Source organism: Electrona antarctica (genome assembly GCF_951216825.1).
Source record: "Electrona antarctica genome assembly, chromosome: 16".
Lineage (NCBI taxonomy): Eukaryota > Metazoa > Chordata > Actinopteri > Myctophiformes > Myctophidae > Electrona > Electrona antarctica.
Genome location: NC_136797.1, coordinates 35,524,620 through 35,544,987, shown reverse-complemented (window position 1 = coordinate 35,544,987; position 20,368 = coordinate 35,524,620). Strand labels below are relative to the sequence as shown.

Sequence of the window (20,368 nt, the reverse complement as noted above, 5' to 3'; positions counted from 1 at the left end):
CTGGCATCCTAGTTTCTTGAGGCACTAACGCTGTTCTCTCTGCATCCTATGCATGGGGTTATTTACCTACCTTGCTTATTGTACTGTAAGTCCCTCTGGATAAGAGCGTCTGCTAAGTACTTGAATTCAGCAATCTGGCACAAGAGGGTGTGCTTTACCGTCATTAATGGCACGCCTGCGTTGCTGCAGGGACGAACCCATTGGCGAGTTATGTAAGCAGCACAGAAGTGTAAAGTATAGTAAAGTAAAGCACACCCTCGAGTATAATATTACGATTATACAACAGTTACCCTCAACTCACGTCAAGCTCAGATCGGTGAACCAATAGGATCCACCGGCTGTTTTGGCCCGCACCCGCCCCCTCAGACCAGAAATCACACAGGCTGGGGCAGGGTGTGCTTGTTTAAGCACGGCTAGATGGCTATTTCAACCAATCAGATTGCTTCCTCGAAACGACCTGTTGTATAATAGTAAATTGTAAATGGTATGCTCTCTGAGTTACGGAGGGATAAATGAGCACTGAGGATTTTACTGTGTGTTCTTTGAGCACATTACGTGTATGCACAGACACACGTGTGTTTCTTGTGAGTGAGAGAAGACCACAGGGTGTGTGGGGGAGGGGTTGACATTTTGAAGAAAACCACTTAGGGACACGTCCATAATGTCAGCTGGCTCTGAATGTGTTCAGCTTCGGGGGATATCATGTTTAAGAATATAATCCAGTACATTTAACCCATTGAAAGGATCCCTGGCTAATAAGCATTAATTGCCCTCTATAACACAAATGTTAAATAAATAAATAAAACTTAAATATTTTATATATTTTAGAAAAAGTTCATCTTTCACAGGATGATACCTTTATAAACATGCTATCAGTATTTGTGATCGTATAGTACAAGCATAAAATGGGAAGCTTTTCAAATACAGAAGATGTCCTTATGTCCTTATGCACACCTACGGGGGCACAGGTGCGTCGGAGAAATAAACTGGAAGTGTTCTTCCAGAACAGAGTCTTCACTTTACAATTCACAATTTTATTTAAGCATATTTAAGCATTTCAAATACAAAATGTTTACAGTATAACGATACATAAAAGTGTTTTTTCTTTTGAGTTTTTGTTTTGTGTCATATTCCCCATGCCGACGTGCAGCGAGAGGCCCCCTCGAAAAAAACCAGACCTGAGGTGAATAAAGTGTGCTGATTTCCCTTTCCTCTCGAACGCTAAAACTCAAGGGAATGTGCTTCCTTCCCTTCTACCCCTTACATTCTTCTGTTTATCTTCTTTCCCTGTTGCGGCATCATGCAACAATATGATCTATTTATTTATCAATGCGCTTCTTACGATGGGCAAAGGTCTAGAGCTTTTCCGCTGCTGTTGATGACAATATATGATTTATGGCAGCGATACAATTTTTGAGCAGTAACGCCTTTTCTTTCTGAAAATGAAACGGCATCAGCTAGCTTATGCTTCAGCTATTAGGGCAGCAACCAGCGGTTTCCTCCACCATTTTTTTCTATTTGGCACTTTTTTTATATATATAATCGAATAATCGATCAGCTCGTTTTGTTTAATATTTGTATTTTTTTTATCCATCCATCCATCTTCAACCGTTTATCCGTAGTCGGGACGCGGGGCAACAGCTCCACCAGAGTGTTCCAGACTTCCCTCTCCAGAGCAACATTATTGACTTCCTCCTGGAGGATCCCGAGACGTTCCAAGGCCAGTGAGTCGATGTGTTTCCTCCAACTGCGCCTTGGTCTGCCCCGGGGTCTCCTCCCAGTGGGACGTGCTTCGAGGACCTCCCTAGGGAGACGCCCGAGAGCCATCCTAACCAGATGCCCGAACCACCTAAGCTGGCTCCTTTCCAGGCGAAGAAGCAGCGACTCTACTACGAGTCTCTCTCGTGTGACTGAACTTCTTACCCTATCTCTAAGGGAGATGCCAGCCACCCGTCGAAGAAAACAAATTTCGGCCGCTTGTATTCGCGACCTTATTCTTTCGGTCATGACCCACACTTCACGACCATAGGTGAGAGTAGGAACGGAGATTGCTCGGTAGACAGAGAGCCTTACCTTCTGCATCAGCCGGAGAATCAGAGCGGCAGGTAAGGGGCGGTATTCCAGTCGCTGTACCGCACGTAGTGACAAAAAGAGAGTTGAGCCAGAAGCCAAAACTCTCTGTCTACCAAGCAATCTTCGTTCCTACTCTAACCTATGGTCATGTATTTTTTATACATCAACGAATGTGATTCCTCACTTTGTTGTACAACAGTGTCGTGCGGTAATAGCTGACCTACAAGGTTGGCTATTTTTGCTACTTTTTGCTATGGTTTAAAAAATATATATTATCTTTTAATCCATTTAGTTTTTTAACTATATTAAATTGATTAGTTGGATTAACTGTTGCACCCCTATCAGCTATACTGGCCAAGCAAGCAACTGACAACACATCCTAGCTCACCTTTGTGTCAAAAATGAGACACAAAGCAACGTAGAGTCTGTTCAATTTATGGAGCTGATGTTTCTACATTGCACTTTGCTGGCAAGGAAGTTTAATTTAGAACGGCATGAAATATGGCTTAGTTTGGGAAAAAGTCCAGAAATAGGCTAGCTTGCTACACATTAGCCAACAATAATGCAATAAACATTAATCTTGCTTGATGTTAACTTGCTTGCTTACATGAGCAAAACAACCAGATTGCTAATAATCCGTGATTTTGACACGATGCCCTTTGTTTTTTAAAGTTTTGAAGTTACAAGATAAAGATGGTAGTCTACCCTGATAGCTGCATTCATAAAGGGCTTCCTTTTACAAATCCAGAATGTTGCTACACAACACAAGTTAAAAACATAGCCTAAGTGTTTTAAGACAGTTTTATTAGCAATTTGGTTAAGCTTCCACAGAATCACAAATGTATTAAAACCCACTAACACAAGCTATTTTGCTGGCTAAATAATCTTAATATATAAAAGTATTATTATGGACTAATCTGCGTATAGGCTACTGTATGTTTCTGGAGTGTTTCTGTAAACTACTACTATGCTGTTCCAAATGTCTTACCATCCCACCCTTGGCTAAAGCGTGAATTCCGTTTGTGTCCGAGCATAGGCATGGTAGCGCCCCGCCTGCCTGTGATTGGTCTACTGACACTGCCCGTCTTGACTGTCCTCCGAGACGCGAGGTTCCTCCGTGGCGAGATTGAGAAATAAATAATACGACAAGAGAATGACAGCTTGGCACGTGCGACAGAATGCAGCCTTGTAACTAACTTGTAAGTTTAATTTTTGTAGAAGAGGCAAACTTATTGTTTATGCCGTTTGCTTTGATTGAATACGTATGTTGTACTATGATTTGATTTGGGTAAATAAAGTGTTAGTGTTGATTATCGTGTATTAATCTAATTATAGTAAACTAATACTATTACACTAAAAAGGATAAAGATGAAGGGAAAAGATACCATTTTATAGTACAATAATGTTTCAACACAAACACTTTATTTTAGAACACACCCAAATCATATTATGGCGTGCATGTTCAATCAATTATATTATTCCTTCAAAGCAAACGGCATAAACAATATTAGTTTACTACTTGTATTATTTCCCACCACGGAGTAACCTCGCATCAGACTATCCAGGATTCCAGGCATCCAGCATATCCACCTCGGACGGAGCTCGGAGGACAGTCAAGAGCGTCGGTGTCGGTAGGCCAATCACAGGCAGGCAGGGCGTTACCATGCCTATGCTCGGACACAAACGGAATTCACCCTTGGCTAAATACTGCTGTTGTTACCAGGATGTTCCAGAGGCTGCTAGAATATATAACACAGCTGTTGCTCTGATTGCCTGCAGAACTGGTTTAAATCATGTATATAAAAAAAATATATATATATATACTATATATATATATATATAGTTGTATTTAATCCTTTAAGAAATTGCCCATGTACAATAAATGCTCACAGCGTGCCGTAGGTAGCGCGTTGCATTTGTGAGCTAGTATCGCCTATTTTCGGTGCGCGTCATGGGCACTCACGTAGCTAAGTATAAATTGAGCTTAGAGCATCCTGGTCGTGTTGTCTAAGGTCCTTCTCTCTGGGTCCATGTAGCTCTCAGTTGGCGATGAAGTACCTGGACCCGGCGTTCACGCCTCTGACCCAAGCTCTGAACGAGGGCCTGCAGGAGAGCTCTGCCAAGTGGAAGTACAACAAGACCGCCTTCGTGCGACAGAAGTGGGTTTTTTGCACGCACGCACGCACGCACGCACGCACGCACGCACGCACGCACGCACGCACGCACGCACGCACGCACGCACGCACACACACACACACACGGAACACAAACAGCACAAGGGAAACTCAACAAGTGTCTCCTTTAGGCATCATGTAACGATATATCGTATGTTGATTCCAATCGATTCAAACTGGTGACAGTTTAAATGGCGATGCAAACCGCAGAGGGCATGTGACAAAAGATAAGAAATAAAGGATCTTTGTAAGAGAAGTGATAAAAAAAATAGCTTTCAGTCATTTGCTACATATTGAACAGAGGACAAGAGAATAAAATGAAAAGAAAAGGATATACTGGATGTTTGTGAGACAGTGGTTTTCAAGCCTTTTCATATTTAGTCTGCCCATTATTTAGTCTGCATTTGATGAGATTTAGCCTCGCAGTTGCAAAACTAAAGAATAGGTCCACAACATTCCCATGCTGTATGTACCATAGGAGAGATAACAGGCTAATTCTTCTACGTATAGACTTCTTGTAAGTAATGCAGATGTTTAACAATAATTGAACTCTCAAGAGTTAAAGATCTATACGTTTATTTAACAGGGACAATACAAAAAACAATGTATTAAGTTGTAAAAACATGAAACCGTTGCGTTGTACATAGGGTTTATAGCCAAGGCTATAATTTGCAACCCCAGTCCTATAAGGGTCCATTTGGTTACCAACTCTCCATCATTTAGCTTGGGACCACCTGGAACCCCCTCAAGGATGACTGGTGGTCCCCGGACCACAGGTTGAGAATCACTGGTGTAAGAGAAATAAAAATATATATTTTTCGGCCATTTGTCTGGACAAAAAAATGTGTGTTTCGTGAAAGATCGTATCTAGTATCGTATTGTGAGTTGAGTGAATTGTTATATTCTGCTATCGCCTGTTGGGGGGAGGGCACCCGCTGACCAGCCTGCGTGGGGGCCTACTGCAACTAGTTCCGCGGCTGCACACGCACGCACGCACGCACGCACGCACGCACGCACGCACGCACGCACGCACGCGCATGCACACACAGCACACACACAGCACACTCGTAGGTTCTCTCTTGGATAATTTGCAAACGACTCAGCTGTAGGGTCTCTCTTGATTGAATGATTGAATAAAAGGCTGCCACGTAGGGTTGAGTGGTTCGGGGGAGCAGGAAATGAGGTGGGTTCTGAACAGGCGGGTTGTCAGACTGTGGCTGGAGATAAAGAGAGACTCCACTGCAGGTCTGAATGAAAGGCTGTGGGAGCCAGCCAGGTGGGAGAGGAGAGCCTATACAAACCTGTGGGCTGTGATGCTACTGCAAGCAGGCCAGCACATACCTGGCTGGCAATATAAGTTAGTGATAATAATTTGTAACCTTAACTAACTAATGTAAGGAAGAAAAAAGAGAGAATCGGTTTTCATTGTGATACCGATAAAGGAACTTAATGGGTTAAGTGTATTGTGTTTGTTCCACAGTTCCACTAATTGTGCAAATCTTTGAATAGATATATCTTTAAAAGCGAATATTTTTAACTCAAAACTGGCGGCCTTGACATGAGCACCACTGATATAGCAACACAAGTTCTTCAGAAAAAGAAGGATTTAGAAGGCAATTTGTAGAATTTAATTGAATTCTTGTGGGTATGTTTTTTGAGTGTACGTGACCCACAAATGGGTGACCCAGTACAGTGTTTGGGAACCACTGCTCTAGCAATTCTAAGGGGTCCTTGAGGGAGTTCCAGGGGGTCCCCAGCTAAATGATAGTTAGGAACCAAATGGATCCTTATGCGTCTGTAACTCAGAGAGTGTACGGGTCCATTTGGTTCCATTTGTACACTCTCAGAGTTAAGTGAACAGTGATTTTACAATTATACATTGGGGTCCCAGAGATAGAAATACCATTAAATGGGGGTCCGTAGCCTAATCCAGGGGTTCTCAACGTTTTTGGCCGGGGACCCCCGGAAATGCTTTGGCAATGTCTCGGGGCCCCCAATATAAATTGACTGCTACAATAACCTTAAACCATTTTGGGCGGGAACCCCTTTTGGTGTTTTAAGCATTGTTATAATTTAGCTATTGAAAAATAGCAGATCTACAAGCTCATAGCGCGCCACCGAGTGGCGCACTACGAGCTTGTAGGTCTGCTATTTTTGAAAAATCGTGAAAATATATATTTTTTCTTTTTTTAATAATTTTGGGACCCCCTAAAATAATTTGGCGACCCCCCGAGGGGTCGCGACCCACGGGTTGAGAACCCCTGGCCTAATCCATATTAAACGGGAGGTCCTTGAAATGAAAATGGTTGAGAAATCACTGCTAGAGCCGTGGGGGTCCTTGGTCCATATATTTTCTAATTGGAGTCCGCAGGCTAATAAGTGTCAATGTGGGGGTCCCTGACATGAAAAAAGTTTGAGAACCACTGTTCTAATACATCATGCTGTAACCATCTCTCCTCCTCTCCAGGAAGGAGATCTCGCGGTACATCGACATCCCACATAACTTCTCGCTGACACGCGGGGCGGTGCGCCTCGGCCAGCTCATGCACTACGACTACTCCAGCCACAAGTACGTGTTCTCCATTGGCGAGAACTTCCGCTCACTGCTGCCCGAGGCCTCGCCCATCCTCGGCCGGCACTACAACGTCTGCGCCGTGGTCGGCAACAGCGGCATCCTGACGGGCTCGCGCTGCGGCGCTGAGATCGAGAAGTTCGACTTCGTGTTCCGCTGCAACTTCGCACCGACCGAAATCTTCAAGAAGGACGTGGGCCGACGCACCAACATGACCACCTTCAACCCAAGGTTAGTATTAACCCATTATTAACCCATTATAATAATAATAATAATATATAATAATTTTATTTATAATGCACTTTACATTCCTCAGAATCTCAAAGTGCTACAGTAGACAAAAGCGTAAAACAGTAGGCAAAAGCATAAAATAACCTCACACGATTAAAACACACACAATTAAGCATCAAGGAAACAAAATGGTTTTGAACATGAGGGCATGGGTCAAGGAATAAAATCAGTGGATTTAGAAGAAAGCCTTGTTAAAAAGGTAGGTCTTTAGTCCTCTCTTGAAGGAGTCAATTGACTGTGGCACTCTCAAGTGTGCGGGGAGGGTATTCCACAGTTCAGGGGCAACTGCGCAGAAGGCCCTGTCACCCATGGTGTGCAGGTTGGCCGTGACGGGGTTGAGGCAGTATGTGTTTGAGGAGCGGAGGGTGAGGGTCGAGGGTTTCAGGGAGACTAATTCCTTGAGGTGGGGGGGGGGGGGGGGGGGGGCGTTTCCGTATCTTGTATTGCGTCCGGAATGCGACGGGGAGCCAGTGGAGTGAGCGGAGGATGGGTGTGATGTGCTCTCGTTTGCACACTCTCATCAGGATCTTAGCGGCGCTGTTTTGGATATACTGGAGCTTTTGAAGGCTCTTGCTAGGGATCCTGATGAGAAGTGCATTGCAGGCTAGTCCTACCTGGAGGAGACGAAGGCGTGGTCAAGTTTCTCTGAGTCAGCTAGCGTGAGTGTTGGGCGGAGCTTTGAGGTGTTTCTGAGGTGGAAAAGGGAAGTTTTGCAGATATGTCTGATGTGGGTCTCAAATTGAGGTGAGGGTCCATTTTTACTCCCAGGTTGGTGACAACCGGTGAGAGGGGGAGGTTAACACATTATTAACACATTCAAACCAACATGACCACCTTCAACCCAAGGTTAGTATTAACCTTAGAGTATATATGAATAGAGACGGCACCCAAGTTCTCCTCCCATCCACTTGCATTAAGTTGCTCTAAAGCGCATGAGGCGATTTCACTCCTCCTTCCAGGTAGGAACAGAGTGCATTCTGGGATGGATTTGCCCCAAACACATGAACGCGCTGCCGTTGACTATCATTGCACCCGTTCACGTGCGTTCACGTATGAAACGGCGTTCACGTGTCATCGTGAACGTGCACAATGATAGTCAACGGACCAGCGCGTTCATGTGTTTGGGCCCACGCTGCAATACCAAATTCGGCCACTATGTCCATTTCTCCTCAGGGTTTCCTCCGAGTGCCGTCTCTATTCATATATACTCTAAGGTATTAACCCATTTAGACCTGCGGCCGATTTAAAAAAAAAAATGCTTCTAAATCAAAAATCAGTTTTCTGAAGGTGTGTTCTGAACAATGTTTCTATGCCCCCCCCCCCCCATGCACGCAGCATCCTGGAGAAGTACTACAACAACCTGCTGACGGTGCAGGACCGCAACAACTTCTTCCTGAGCCTGAAGAAGCTGGACGGCGCCATCCTGTGGATCCCCGCCTTCTTCTTCCACACGTCGGCCACCGTCACGCGCACGCTCGTCGACTTCTTCGTGGAGCACCGAGGACAGCTGAAGGTGCAGCTAGCCTGGCCGGGCAACATCATGCGCTACATCAACAAGTAAGTAATCCAGAGAGAGAGAGAGAGAGAGGTGCGTGTGCGTTAGGGGTGTAACGATATAGTAACTATATATATATATATATATGTATATGTAAACAGCAAATATCGTATCGTTTGACTTTGTATCATATCGTTTTGCAATAGAAATAATTGGTATCGAATCGTTTTGCAATGGAAATAATCAATTTTATCAATAATGCATTGTTTTTTACCAATTTTAAGAAGAAAAAATAAAATGTAATTACTTTTCCATTCCATAATAGCTACACTTGGTCTATCGATAAATGTGTGTATTCTCTGTGTTCATGTCAAGGCGTGGGTTTGTCCATTATGTGTTAAAATACAATGTCCATCTATTTGCCAGCGAATCACTGTGTTTACTTATTTATATCCATAATAATAAATCATTCCCTTAAAAAACCTGCACTATCCACAAGTTTCACACATATGTAATTTGCTAAATAGTTACTATATCGATTACAAATCATTGAATCGTATCGTCAACCATGTATCGTGATACGTATCGTATCACTATAAAATGTATCGGTACACCCCTAGTGTGCGTGCGGGCGTGACAGCAGTGTTGATTTTCACAGCAAATTTAGATTTTAGTTTTAGTCATAATCTCCTTGAATAGTTTTCATTTAGTTTTAGTCACATTTTAGTCACCTGGAATGTTTAAGTGTCAGTCTAGTTTTAGTCGACTAAATATCACCAGTAAGACACCTGAGGGTGAGAAGCGACCTCGCCCATCCACCTGGGTGACAGCAGACTGCTGGGCGAGCACTGGTGCTTTGGCATGGGGGGTAGATCTTAATTTTCGGGCCTGTTAAGAACTATAGTTTTCGCCGGCTGCGGGGCGCAGCTGCACTAATAACTTTGGGGCAGGCCCATCTAGAGTTTAAATGGACAGGTAGGTATCAGTCAAAAGGGAGACATCGACGAGTCAGGATGGATGGGGAAGGATCAACATATGGAATGTCAGAACAGGTCAGCTCCATATATGGAGATCTAAGGGTTTGAGGTTTGAGGTCAGATGTAGAGTTGCTGGCCAATATTGATGACATCAGGGATCTCCATATATGGGCTTAATATTGATGACATCAGGGATCTCCATCCCTGATGTTGTCACGTGATGTCACATGCTATCTCACCCCGACCACCATATATGGTGCCCAACTGACGGGAAATGCGCAATTCCATAGTTAACTGCGACCTTCGTTTTCGGATTTAGTCGAGTAAATGTACTGTTGATTTAGTCGACAACATTGTGTTTTGGCGGGCCTTGATGCCATCATAATGGAAAAGCATGCAACCAAGTGTAAAATGAGTAAATTACTTGTCTCTTTTACTTCTATACTGGATCCCTTGCCCACTAGTCCCTTCCTAACATTTTTGTCTAGTTTTTATTTGTTGACAAAATTGCGTCTTAGTTTTAGTCATCATAGCTTAGTTTTAATTTAGTTTCCATTTAGTTTTTGTCAGTGAAAAAAGGTAGTTGACGAACATTTTTCATCATAGTATTAGTCAACGAAATCAACACTGGCGTGCGTGCGAGCTTGCGTGAGGATCAGTGTTGGAATGTAACTTAATACTTAAAGTAATAATACCTTTATCCAGTAACTAGTAATCACTAATTACTTTCACATTTTGGGTAGTATTACAAATATTTTCCTATTTTCCAAAGGTAACTTATTTTCACGAGCCTTGGTGCATGGTACTGTGGGCCTGAGTGTTTATTTAAAATGGTAGACTGGGTTGGGATGCAGTTGCTTTGCAGGCGGCTGATCGGTCTAGATCTAGACTCTAGAGCACATACGGAAGTGATGCACACTTGTCTGTACATGTGAATTATCGGATGCAGAAGGGCGGGCCATAAACCGTCCAGAACAAGTAAAGTAGGTAAAATAGGTAATACCGTTTTTGAGTAACTTTTCCAACACTGAGGATCCCCACTTTGGTATGCATCCTTAACTCTGACTGTGTATTGTACAAATGGAACCAAATGAACCCTTTTGGTTCCGTTTGTACGAGTTAAAGACCTGTGTAAGGGTCCGTTTGGTTCTTTCCTGGGGACCCCCCGGGAACCACCTCAAGGATCCCCGGTCGGTCGCTGGTATAAATATTTGACCTGAGAAACAATTCCTATTATTTTTAGAGAGAGAGAGAGAGAGAGAGAGAGAGAGGCTATTATACTAGATTTAATAGAAAAACAAAAAATGCCTTAATATTAGTTATTATTAGTTTATTTGTTATATATATTGTTTTCATTCCTTTACTTTGTGTTTGTGTTGTAGAATGCCTGATAACCTCATCCCAGTGGTTTTCAAGTCAAGGACATGAGGTGCATTTGGCCGCGGACATGATTTGTGTTGACATTTACCGTAAATGTTTTGACATTAAAATGTTTCAAAAACATTCAATAATGTTGTAATCTTATCTACAAGCTCACAAAGTGCCGCATGGCGCCGCATTGTGAGCTTGTAAGTTCGGCTATTTTCAAACAGCCAATGAACCCGTATATCTCTGCTGACGGGGAGAAGTCCAAAATGTAAGAAAACCTTATATTTTCAAAACAATGTGATACTGCCTCATCAAAGTTGGTATTGTGACTTTATATATTGTCAATATTTGCATGAGAGGGTAAGAGGTGGTGGAGTTAGCTGCTTTATCAGACAGTTTGAGCAGACAGCTTTTTAATACTTTTCATTAGGCCTAGTTCAGTATTTTTTAACCAACACACAGACGTAAAGGGTGTTCAATAGCATTGATTTTTTTTTCTCTTCAATGTATTTTTATTGAGGCTCTGAAATTTCACAACTGTTCAATCGCAATTCAATGTATATAGAACCACATGTTTTTTCTTTTTTCAACACAACATAGGAAAACGTACCACAATACGGACATTACAATGCACAGAAACCCCCCCCCAAAAAAACAAGACAAAACAACCACACCACAGTATTGACATGATTGAACATTACAGGTCACCAGAGTCTTTGTTATTCACTACCGTTCAATAAGGTACATTGAAGCACAGTCTAGAAGGGTCCACTGTATCTAAGACTAGCATTGATTTATGAAAAATCACACCCGTGTGAACTGAGTGGTGCAACTACACATTTATTGTTATAGTTACTGTACATTAGAACCAGGAAAGCATCTGTGTCATAAGTACTCTCCGCATGAATTCAGTCTCAACAGTGTCATTTGAAGGTAGGTCACTCAGGCGTTGAAGGAGCGGTTTCATGATGTCAGTGTCAGTGACGTCACATACTAACCATAGCAACCATGCTCGTTTCTTTGGTTGCTAACCATAGCAACCATGCTCGTTTTTTTGGTACAAACAAACAAACACGGGTACACGGGTACAAAGCCAGTTGTTGGAGTGCTCAACAAAAAAAAATATATATATACCGGTATATCACACTATTATCATTGTGCGTCATCATGCATCAGCCAATCAAATCATCACATTTCGTGGTACATACACACAGACACAAAGCTGTGTATAGGAAGGGGCACTAGCCTCTCATATGCACAGCTTTGTGTAACAAAATTAATGGTTTCCCAGTTTTAATAGGTTAAGAAGTGCATTTTATTTTTATTTTTATAGTTTTTGGCTTTTTGCCTTTATTGATAGATACTAGTGAAGATAGAGAGAGAAAGGGAGAGACACGGAGCAAAGGTTGTCATGAATGGGACTTGTCTTGAACACGTGGCATGCTGTCAGGCCAGAGCCTATATGTGGCATGCGCCTGGACCACTAGGCCAGCGGGCGCCCTGTTTTGTTGTTTTTGGTGGGGGCTGTATTAAAATCATCAGGTGGATGGCGGATGGATGTCGCAAACGTAAATTGCACTGATGTCAGACCACAACTGAAACTGTTGGGTGGGGGGACATGTCTTTCTTTTGTTGAATGTTGATGTTGAAACCGTTAGTCCTTTCTCCAGCATCTGGAACGGGACCTCCGATCTGAACACGTTGAAACTTTTAGTCCTTTGCTCTGGAGGAACGCATCCTGATTGGGTTCACGACCCAAGAAGTTCCTCAGCATTTCCTTGGCATTCTTAGAACCACCAGGCTTCAGGATGCAATTTCTGTAGTCCAAACCCACCTTAGGGTTCATGATGCCTTCCTGTTTGAAACGGCTGTAGAACATGTCCATGGCCAACACCTCACTCCACAGGTAGCCATAGTACTGGGCATCTAGAGTACTCCCTTGAGAAGGGAGCACTCCCAGACTCTCCGGATGGGTGTGAAGACGTTGGTCCAATTTAGCTAGTTCTATATTAGCCAGCAATTCCCTACGGGCGATTGCGGGATGAGACTTGATGAGTTTGTCCAGCAGGTCGTCAGGAATCGGAGCTCCCGTCTTGTAGTGTTTAGAAATTCTCTGTAGTGGTTCCTTCTCCCAAACCCAGTTTACCAACATCTGAGACGGAGCTTCTACAAAGTCCTTCTCCACGTGGAATGCACTGAACACAGCGTAGTCAACCTGAGCACAGAGGTAGTGCATGACGTGACCAAACTCATGGAAGAATGTTTTCACGTCTTGATGCGTCAGGAGGGAGGTGTTGGCTGTGGGTTTGTTGAAATTGGTCACTATGGCAGCAACAGCCTTCTGTCTACTCCCATCAGACAGCAGACAGCCGGGCTGCAGCGGGACGCAATATCCAGCGACATAATATCCACCGACATACCTCTCGGTGTACTTTCCCTCTCTGGTGAGCAGGTCGAGGTAGAACTGTCCGACGGTCTGTCCACAGGAGCGGTCAGTGACGCAGTAAAGAGTGACATCAGGATGCCATACGGGGGCGCCGTGCACCAGGCTGAACGACAGACCCAGCAGGTCCTGGAAGATGTCCAGCAGACCCTGGGTCACAACCTCCAAGGGAAAATACTCCTTCAACTGGCATGTACGCTTGGCCTTCGGACTCTCCTCGTCTCCCAGTGGCTTCAGCTTATGGGTCAGCTCGTCCAGGAAGATGGAGACCTTGTTGGCAGACCGCACCATGTTGCTCCTCAGGGCAAAGTCAGCGTAGGTTTTGAAACCCTTCGCTTCGATCCATAAGCCACCGGGACTACCCTTGTACGTCCCAGTCTTTGTAATATGACTACGTAGATTATTTATATACTTACTACTGAATTTCATCTTGTCTTGTATGTCTTGTATGCTTACCCCAAGCCGCATATGCACGTATCTCTTATCCTCTGCAGTAAGACTGTCTTCGTCCACCTTCATCGCCAGAGCAAGAATCCTCTGGTAGACGTCCTTTCTCATGCTCACGTCTATAAACTCTTGTATCTTATATGCAGCATCTGTGCTGGCGGTCCTCACCTCCTTACTGGGAGAAACGTACTTGAAGAAGCCCAAGATCTGGACCTGGGAATCGCACTCAGTTTCCATGTCAGCCAGGGCCTTCACAGTGTTGTTGAAGGTAACACCGTCCAGGTCCAGGGAGCCCACGGCATCCCACACATTCTTGTACTTGGCAATGACCTCGTCAGACTTCAGCTGGATCTGTTCAGGGCTCAGATCCCAGTGCAGGTAGTCCTCAGTGCAAGCCCGAGCAGGGCTGTTGAAATCCACCTCTCCTGTAGATTCCATGTTAGTGAAATTCAATCACAGTGTAGTCTGAGCTCTATGAGTCTGTTTGGATCTTGCACTTTGGGCACAGTTGTATATTGTAGTATGAAGGGATTTCTCTGCACCCTCCCTCTGTGTTTGGATCAAAAGGTGTGGCAGCAAGGACTTCAGTGTATCAATGCTGAATAAAGGAATGTAGTTCAGAGATACACTTTGGACAGTCTGTGACATCAAAGACAGCTTGACAGTTAAACTTCAACTGAAAATCACACCGTGTGAACTGTGAAGTGAGGGGCGCTCTTATCGTCACATGTGACGCCATCACACATCATTCCATTCTGGCCAATCACAATTTGCGTCCTCACTTTTGTCTTCAATGTTTGTGTGTGTTTACACACAAACCCTCAAAGCTGGACATAGGACTGGGGCTGGCGGCCCTAAAGAATAATGGAGTTAGGTGGTTTCCTCCCGACAGCAAGGATATAGTACTGTATGTCTAAAGTGCCTAAAATAGACTAGATAGAAATAGAACCACTTCCTTATCCATTCACATCCTTATTGGCCTTGCCTTTATTTGGTGAATGTGTGCAATCACGTCTTCTGTTTTTACGGTGCTCTGAAAGTGGCAGCCGTCTGAGGTCACCACGTCATCGGCTAGACTCATACAGAGCCGGCCTGTCTAGAAAGAAGTGAGTGGTGGTCGAGCGGGGCTGAAACCTTTCCCAAATAGGGAGCTAAGTATGTCATAGATACGTCGTTGATGACTGACGTCATGGACTGAAGTCTGAGCTCCACAACATGAAGCCATGATGTTTATTGCAGTGGTTATCAAAGTGGGGTCTGGGGACCACCATGGGCAGACGCGATGTCGGGGGGGACCATCTAGCCCCCTCAGTCAAGTTTAAAAAAATCACCCGTGTGAAGTGAGGGGCGATCTTATCATCGTACATCATCACACTTCATCTCATTCCAATGCCAATCAGAATATGCGTCTTCAATGTTTATGTTACGCAGTGTTTGTGTTTACACAAACACTGCGTAACACTCAAAATTAACACACACTCAAAATTGTCAATGGGATGTAAAGTTTGTGTAGGACAAAGTTTGTGTTAGCACACACACCAAAAGCTGGACATAGGAGGCTTTTTGAGGCTTTGTTGAGGCCTCAAAATGTAAAACAAAGAACAAAACAAAAAATACAGTTAAAAAACAAACCTTCTGGTACTTTTTAATTTCGGTTTCAAGTTTCCGGTCAGTGGTGTTGTGTGGACCAGGTGGGACTGATAGACAGACATGACATGGACTTCAGCTGGACTTTCTTCAAAAATGAAAGGGAAAAAAACCCTGTACTGGTCCTTTTGGATTCATCTGTACACTCAAGAGTTATGGGGGTCCGTGGCCTATAACGCAGTAACGCAAACAGTAAACCGGGGGTCCTTGAAATGAAAAAGTTTGAGAATCACTAGTTTCATTGGACCCATGCATGCCCTGTGTGCATAAATACCATGTAATGGTTTTGCGCGTAGTCCCCACATACAGGCCATTTATGATTTTGAATAAAACTATTTAAGCGTGAATAATGATATTTAACCCATTTTGGGCGGGAACCCCTTTTGGTGTTTCAAGCATTCTGTTATACTTTAGCTATTAAAAAATAGCAGATCTACAAGCTCATAGCGCGCCACCGAGTGGCGCGCTATGAACTTGTAGGTCTGCTATTTTTTTTTAATCGTTAAAATGTGCCTCAAATCTTTCAGAAAATTGTCATGATTTAGAAAACTTTTTTTTTTTATTTCGACGTCAGGCCTGAATGGGTTAAGCACGACGTGTCACACTGGGATGGATGTGAGTTGCGTCGAGGTTTGAGCATCGGCGTGTACGGGTCCAGTATGGCATCAGTAGGGCCATGCCTATCCCATCCATGATGTCATAGTGTACTGTATGTGTGCCTGCCTACCCTTTTAGCTGTTGGGCGCTCATGTAAATCTACGGCCTTTATAGCCATAGTAAATTTCTCTTTTTCTTCAACGTGTGTAGTGGGCGGGCGGTGGGGGGTGGGTGCACTAGCGTGGTCACCCCAGGGCAGCACACGGTGTTAATCCAGGCCAGCAGCTTTACGCTCCAATAAAACATCATCAACACATACAGTATACAGCAGTGGTTCCCAAACCTTTTAGCTCAAGACCCCAAACAGAAATTAGACGTTTGCCCCGCGGGACCCAAGCTAGTGGAAATGGCAGATCTACAAGCTCAGGCGTTGTGAGCATTGTGAGCTTGTAGATCATCCTAATTTCCCCTAATTCTACTTCAACATTTGTTTTCTTTTCACTTTTTATTCTTGAAATGACTTTGAGAAAATATGGATTTTCTTTTTTTAGTCGGACTGTTAGTATGTCTGACCAAGGTATGCACTAGCCTGGCTAATAAACCAGACTAATATCACACAACACTGTCGCGGTATATCAGTCTGGGCTGGCTCCACTTGGATTTCATTTCCCGGGGAACATTTTCTCTTTGACGCAATTGGTCAGAGCTACTGTCAGTCAAAAAACTCAAGCATTAAACGTCACTGTACCAAAGCCCGCCTATATTGCATACCGTGTCCCGATTGGTCCGACCTGTTCTCTGCTGTAGGAAAGAGGCGTGCTACTGAGCCTCGCCAGACCGTAATCCGCTGGTAGGCAACTTTTTTTTGCCAACGGCTGATTCGGTCTGGTTTATTAACCAGGCTAGGTATGCACCCCCCTGTGACCTAGCCTAAGTGAACCATTAGATTGAATTGGTTGAATTGATTGATCGATTGATTGATTGAACTTGGGAATGAAGGGAGCTGAGTGAGGTTGAACGTGGAGGCCATCTGATTGTAGTGGGTGTACGACTGTACGTGCTGTATGAATGAACTTGTTAGCAAATAAGAATGGGGGTGGAGATTGGAGTTATTTCTGACTCATACTTGGCACACAGTGTCGTGCATCAAAAAATAGCCGATCTAGGGCATCAATTTTCGGCTTTGGGATTAGGGTTTAAACATGGCAAAAATGGCAGTCACAAAATCCGAAAATCTTCATGTCCTCACAAGTATTGTGTGTGTGTGTGTGTGAGTGTGTGAGTGTGTGAGTGTGTGAGTGTGTGAGTGTGTGTGTGAGTGAGTGTGTGTGTGTGTGTGTGTGAGTGTGTGAGTGTGTGAGTGTGTGAGTGTGTGAGTGAGTGTGTGTGTGTGTGTGTGTGTGTGTGAGTGTGTGAGTGTGTGAGTGTGTGAGTGTGTGAGTGTGTGAGTGTGTGAGTGTGTGAGTGAGTGAGTGTCAGCAGCAGTAGTGCCAGAGCCCCGGTTTTGGGGATAACCCCATGTGTACCATGTGGCTGTATTGTGCTGAGCCATGGGGTAGAGACCAGTACGGTACAGAGGATTTAGACCCCAAAGCCGGATTATAGAGAAAGGGCTATTTTATGAAAGGTATGGCACAGAGTTGTAATGGAGTGTGTGTGTGTGCGCGCGCACGCGTGCGTGCATGTATGTGTGTATGTGTGTGTGTGTGTGTGTGTGCGTGCGTGCGTGCGTGTGCATGCGTGTGGCTGTCTCAGTGCAGTGTGGGTAACTGAAACGTGTGCACGTTTGTCCTCATGTGCGTGTCTGTGTGTGTGTAAAGAGGGATTTATGCCTAGTGGTTTAACATTGTGGCATTGTGAATAGACAGGTGGTACAGTAATCTGGACCAATCCCATTATATCTACCTGCTCTGGGAAGCATTACCGGGTTGTAAGCAGCTCAGGGTGGATAGAAAACCTTAAGGACGTCCCAGAGTGGCTTTTGTTCAGGCCAGTTTGGAAGGCTTTTCCTCGCTAACGCTTCGTTTATACTATTACCTTTCCGTCGTCGCGCACCGGAAATAGCTGATCTACGAGCGACGCAAAGCTCGTTGTGAGATTTCTGCTATTTAAATTCTACATTTTAAAAGGATAAGAGGACACTGAGGATTTTACTGTGTGTACATTTGAGTGGCTTGAACTGGCTGCACCTTTCTTTATGAAACAACTTCATAGGGCACGGTGGCGCGGTCAGTCGCCTCACAGCTAAAAGGTCCCGAGTTGCGTTCCTGCCGGGGACACTGCGGGCGTGTTCTCTCCTCTGCGTCATCAGCGCCTATACCCTAGGTGGGGTTGGCGAAAGGGGGTGCATATCTTTGGTCCGACGTACTAATACCTCAAATTTGTAGTACCACTGTCTGCCTATTTATGAATCTGTCTATGAATCTAAGGGGCCTGGCCCCTGACACGGTGAAAGCGTCATTGGACGCGAGCGTCACTGACCCACTTGACGCCTCCAGTGTGGCTACAGCCGCTGTAAACACTGTGCGTTTGATGCTTTCAGTGTTTCAGGGCCATAGCACGCCCCGTTGTTAATTTTTATTAGCTGCAGCTGTGTTGCTAATGCTTACATCACTGGCTCTCGAGTGAGGTCTGGCAGGGACCCTCAGGGGTCCTTGAGGGGGTTCCAGGGGGGTCCCCAGCAACGTAATATATCATCAAAGTCAGCGTAAGCACTTTTAACCAAGCTCTGCTACTGTATTTTCCAAAAGAAGGTCTTCCAATATGTTTGAAATGTTACATTTTAACAACAAAAATCTTTCATGGGGGGTGGGTCGCTGGCACAATAATTTCAGATGGGGTTCCGCAGACAAATACATAAGAATTTGGGGGTCCTTGACTTGGGAAAGTTTAGTGAACCACCGGCTTACAGTACATCACAATGATGAGTGTTATGTAGTCTGCCATGTTTTTATCCTGCTTTAGTTCTTAATCTGAACCTGAAAACTAACAACATTGTGCAATCAGCCTAGGTTTCCATCCCCCTTTTAAGTGGTTAATGACACCGACTGACTTCCATTGAAAGTGACGTGTTGCCTGTTGCTTTGTTATCTGAAGGCAGAGTAATTAAACTGGTGACATATTGGGCAGTGTTACATTTAATGTTAAATAAGGCTTTGTCTTGGCAGCGAGGCTGGAGCCAGTATGTCTGGAAGCACACACCGTTATCGTGGCTGGAGAAGCCATTCTCTCAGCATGGCCTTGTAGTTAGTTATTGTAGCAGACATGCCATTAGTTAAGGTTAAGATAGGGTTTTAATTCTGCCCGGCAACAGCACACTATCATTTTATGTTTACAGTTTCAATCGTTAAGTAGAATTGCTAGTGATGTGTCCAGTGATGTGACCAATGTCCCCCCCCCCCTGTGTGTGCGTGCGTGTGTGTGTGTGTGTGTGTGTGTGTGTGTGTGTGTGTGTGTGTGTGTGTGTGTGTGTGTGTGTGTGTGTGTGTGTGTGTGTGTGTGTGTGTGTGTGTGTGTGTGTGTGTGTGTGTGTGTGTGTGTGTGTGTGTGTGTGTGTGTGTGTGCGCGCGTGTGCGCGGGAGAGGGAGATTTCCTATAGTCAGTTTCTGTGGGCATAAGTACATTAACGTTACAAATATCCCTGACTGAGAAGAAATCATGTTTCTATGAGTTATTAGTTGGTTATTAGTTTGGAAGAAACACTAGAATAAGCTCAAAATAGTTTCACTGCTGAAGTTTTTCACTAACCTTTGAAGAATCACCCAATCCTGGACATGGAGGAGGCTGCAATTACGCTCCATAGATTTTGCATTGCACCTCGATTACCCAGAATCCCAGAGAAGCCACGTATCCTAGAGTGTCTGAGGAAAATATTGTATGTTTTAAAGTTTAAAACATACAGGGCTCCATTTTCGTCACCGCTAAACCCCTTATCCCTAAACTCACTGGCCTTTTTTTACTATTTTGAAAAACATTTTTTAATAGTTCAACTAGCCAATCTACATTGACACTCTGTGAGCTTGTAGACTGGCCATTTTAACTATTCAAAAATGTTTTGCAAAATAGTAAAAAAAGACAAAGAAGTTTAGGGATAAGGGGTTTAGCGGTGACGAAAATGGAGCCCACAATGTTTTCCTCTGACACTCTATTCGTCCATTTTTTTGGCCGATTAAACAAATAAAACACAACTCGTGTAACTCGTGCTCGGGACGGAAGGAGATCTGTATCAATTAACTTGTGAATGGGAGTCAATGTGTTAAGGTTCTTTACACCATAGTGGACATG

The 20,368-nt window shown here is 44.1% G+C and overlaps 2 protein-coding genes across 3 annotated transcripts in view; one reads left to right on the top strand and one right to left on the bottom strand.

The window, feature by feature from the left end:
• Positions 1-20,368, top strand: part of LOC306939575 (alpha-N-acetylneuraminate alpha-2,8-sialyltransferase ST8SIA3-like) — a 37,749-nt gene that overhangs the window by 11,844 nt on the left and 5,537 nt on the right. For both annotated transcript variants that reach the window (XM_079524178.1, XM_079524179.1), the window contains exons 2-4: positions 4,110-4,232; positions 6,715-7,050; positions 8,446-8,667. In XM_079524178.1, the coding sequence (XP_079380304.1) occupies positions 4,110-4,232; positions 6,715-7,050; positions 8,446-8,667 (681 nt within the window). The remainder of the gene's footprint in view (positions 1-4,109; positions 4,233-6,714; positions 7,051-8,445; positions 8,668-20,368) is intronic.
• On the bottom strand, positions 12,605-14,278 carry LOC306940266 (thimet oligopeptidase-like; the record flags this gene model as incomplete). Its single annotated transcript, XM_079525288.1, has 1 exon — positions 12,605-14,278. One exon carries the CDS (start codon positions 14,276-14,278, stop codon positions 12,605-12,607), a length of 1,674 nt encoding a protein of 557 aa, XP_079381414.1.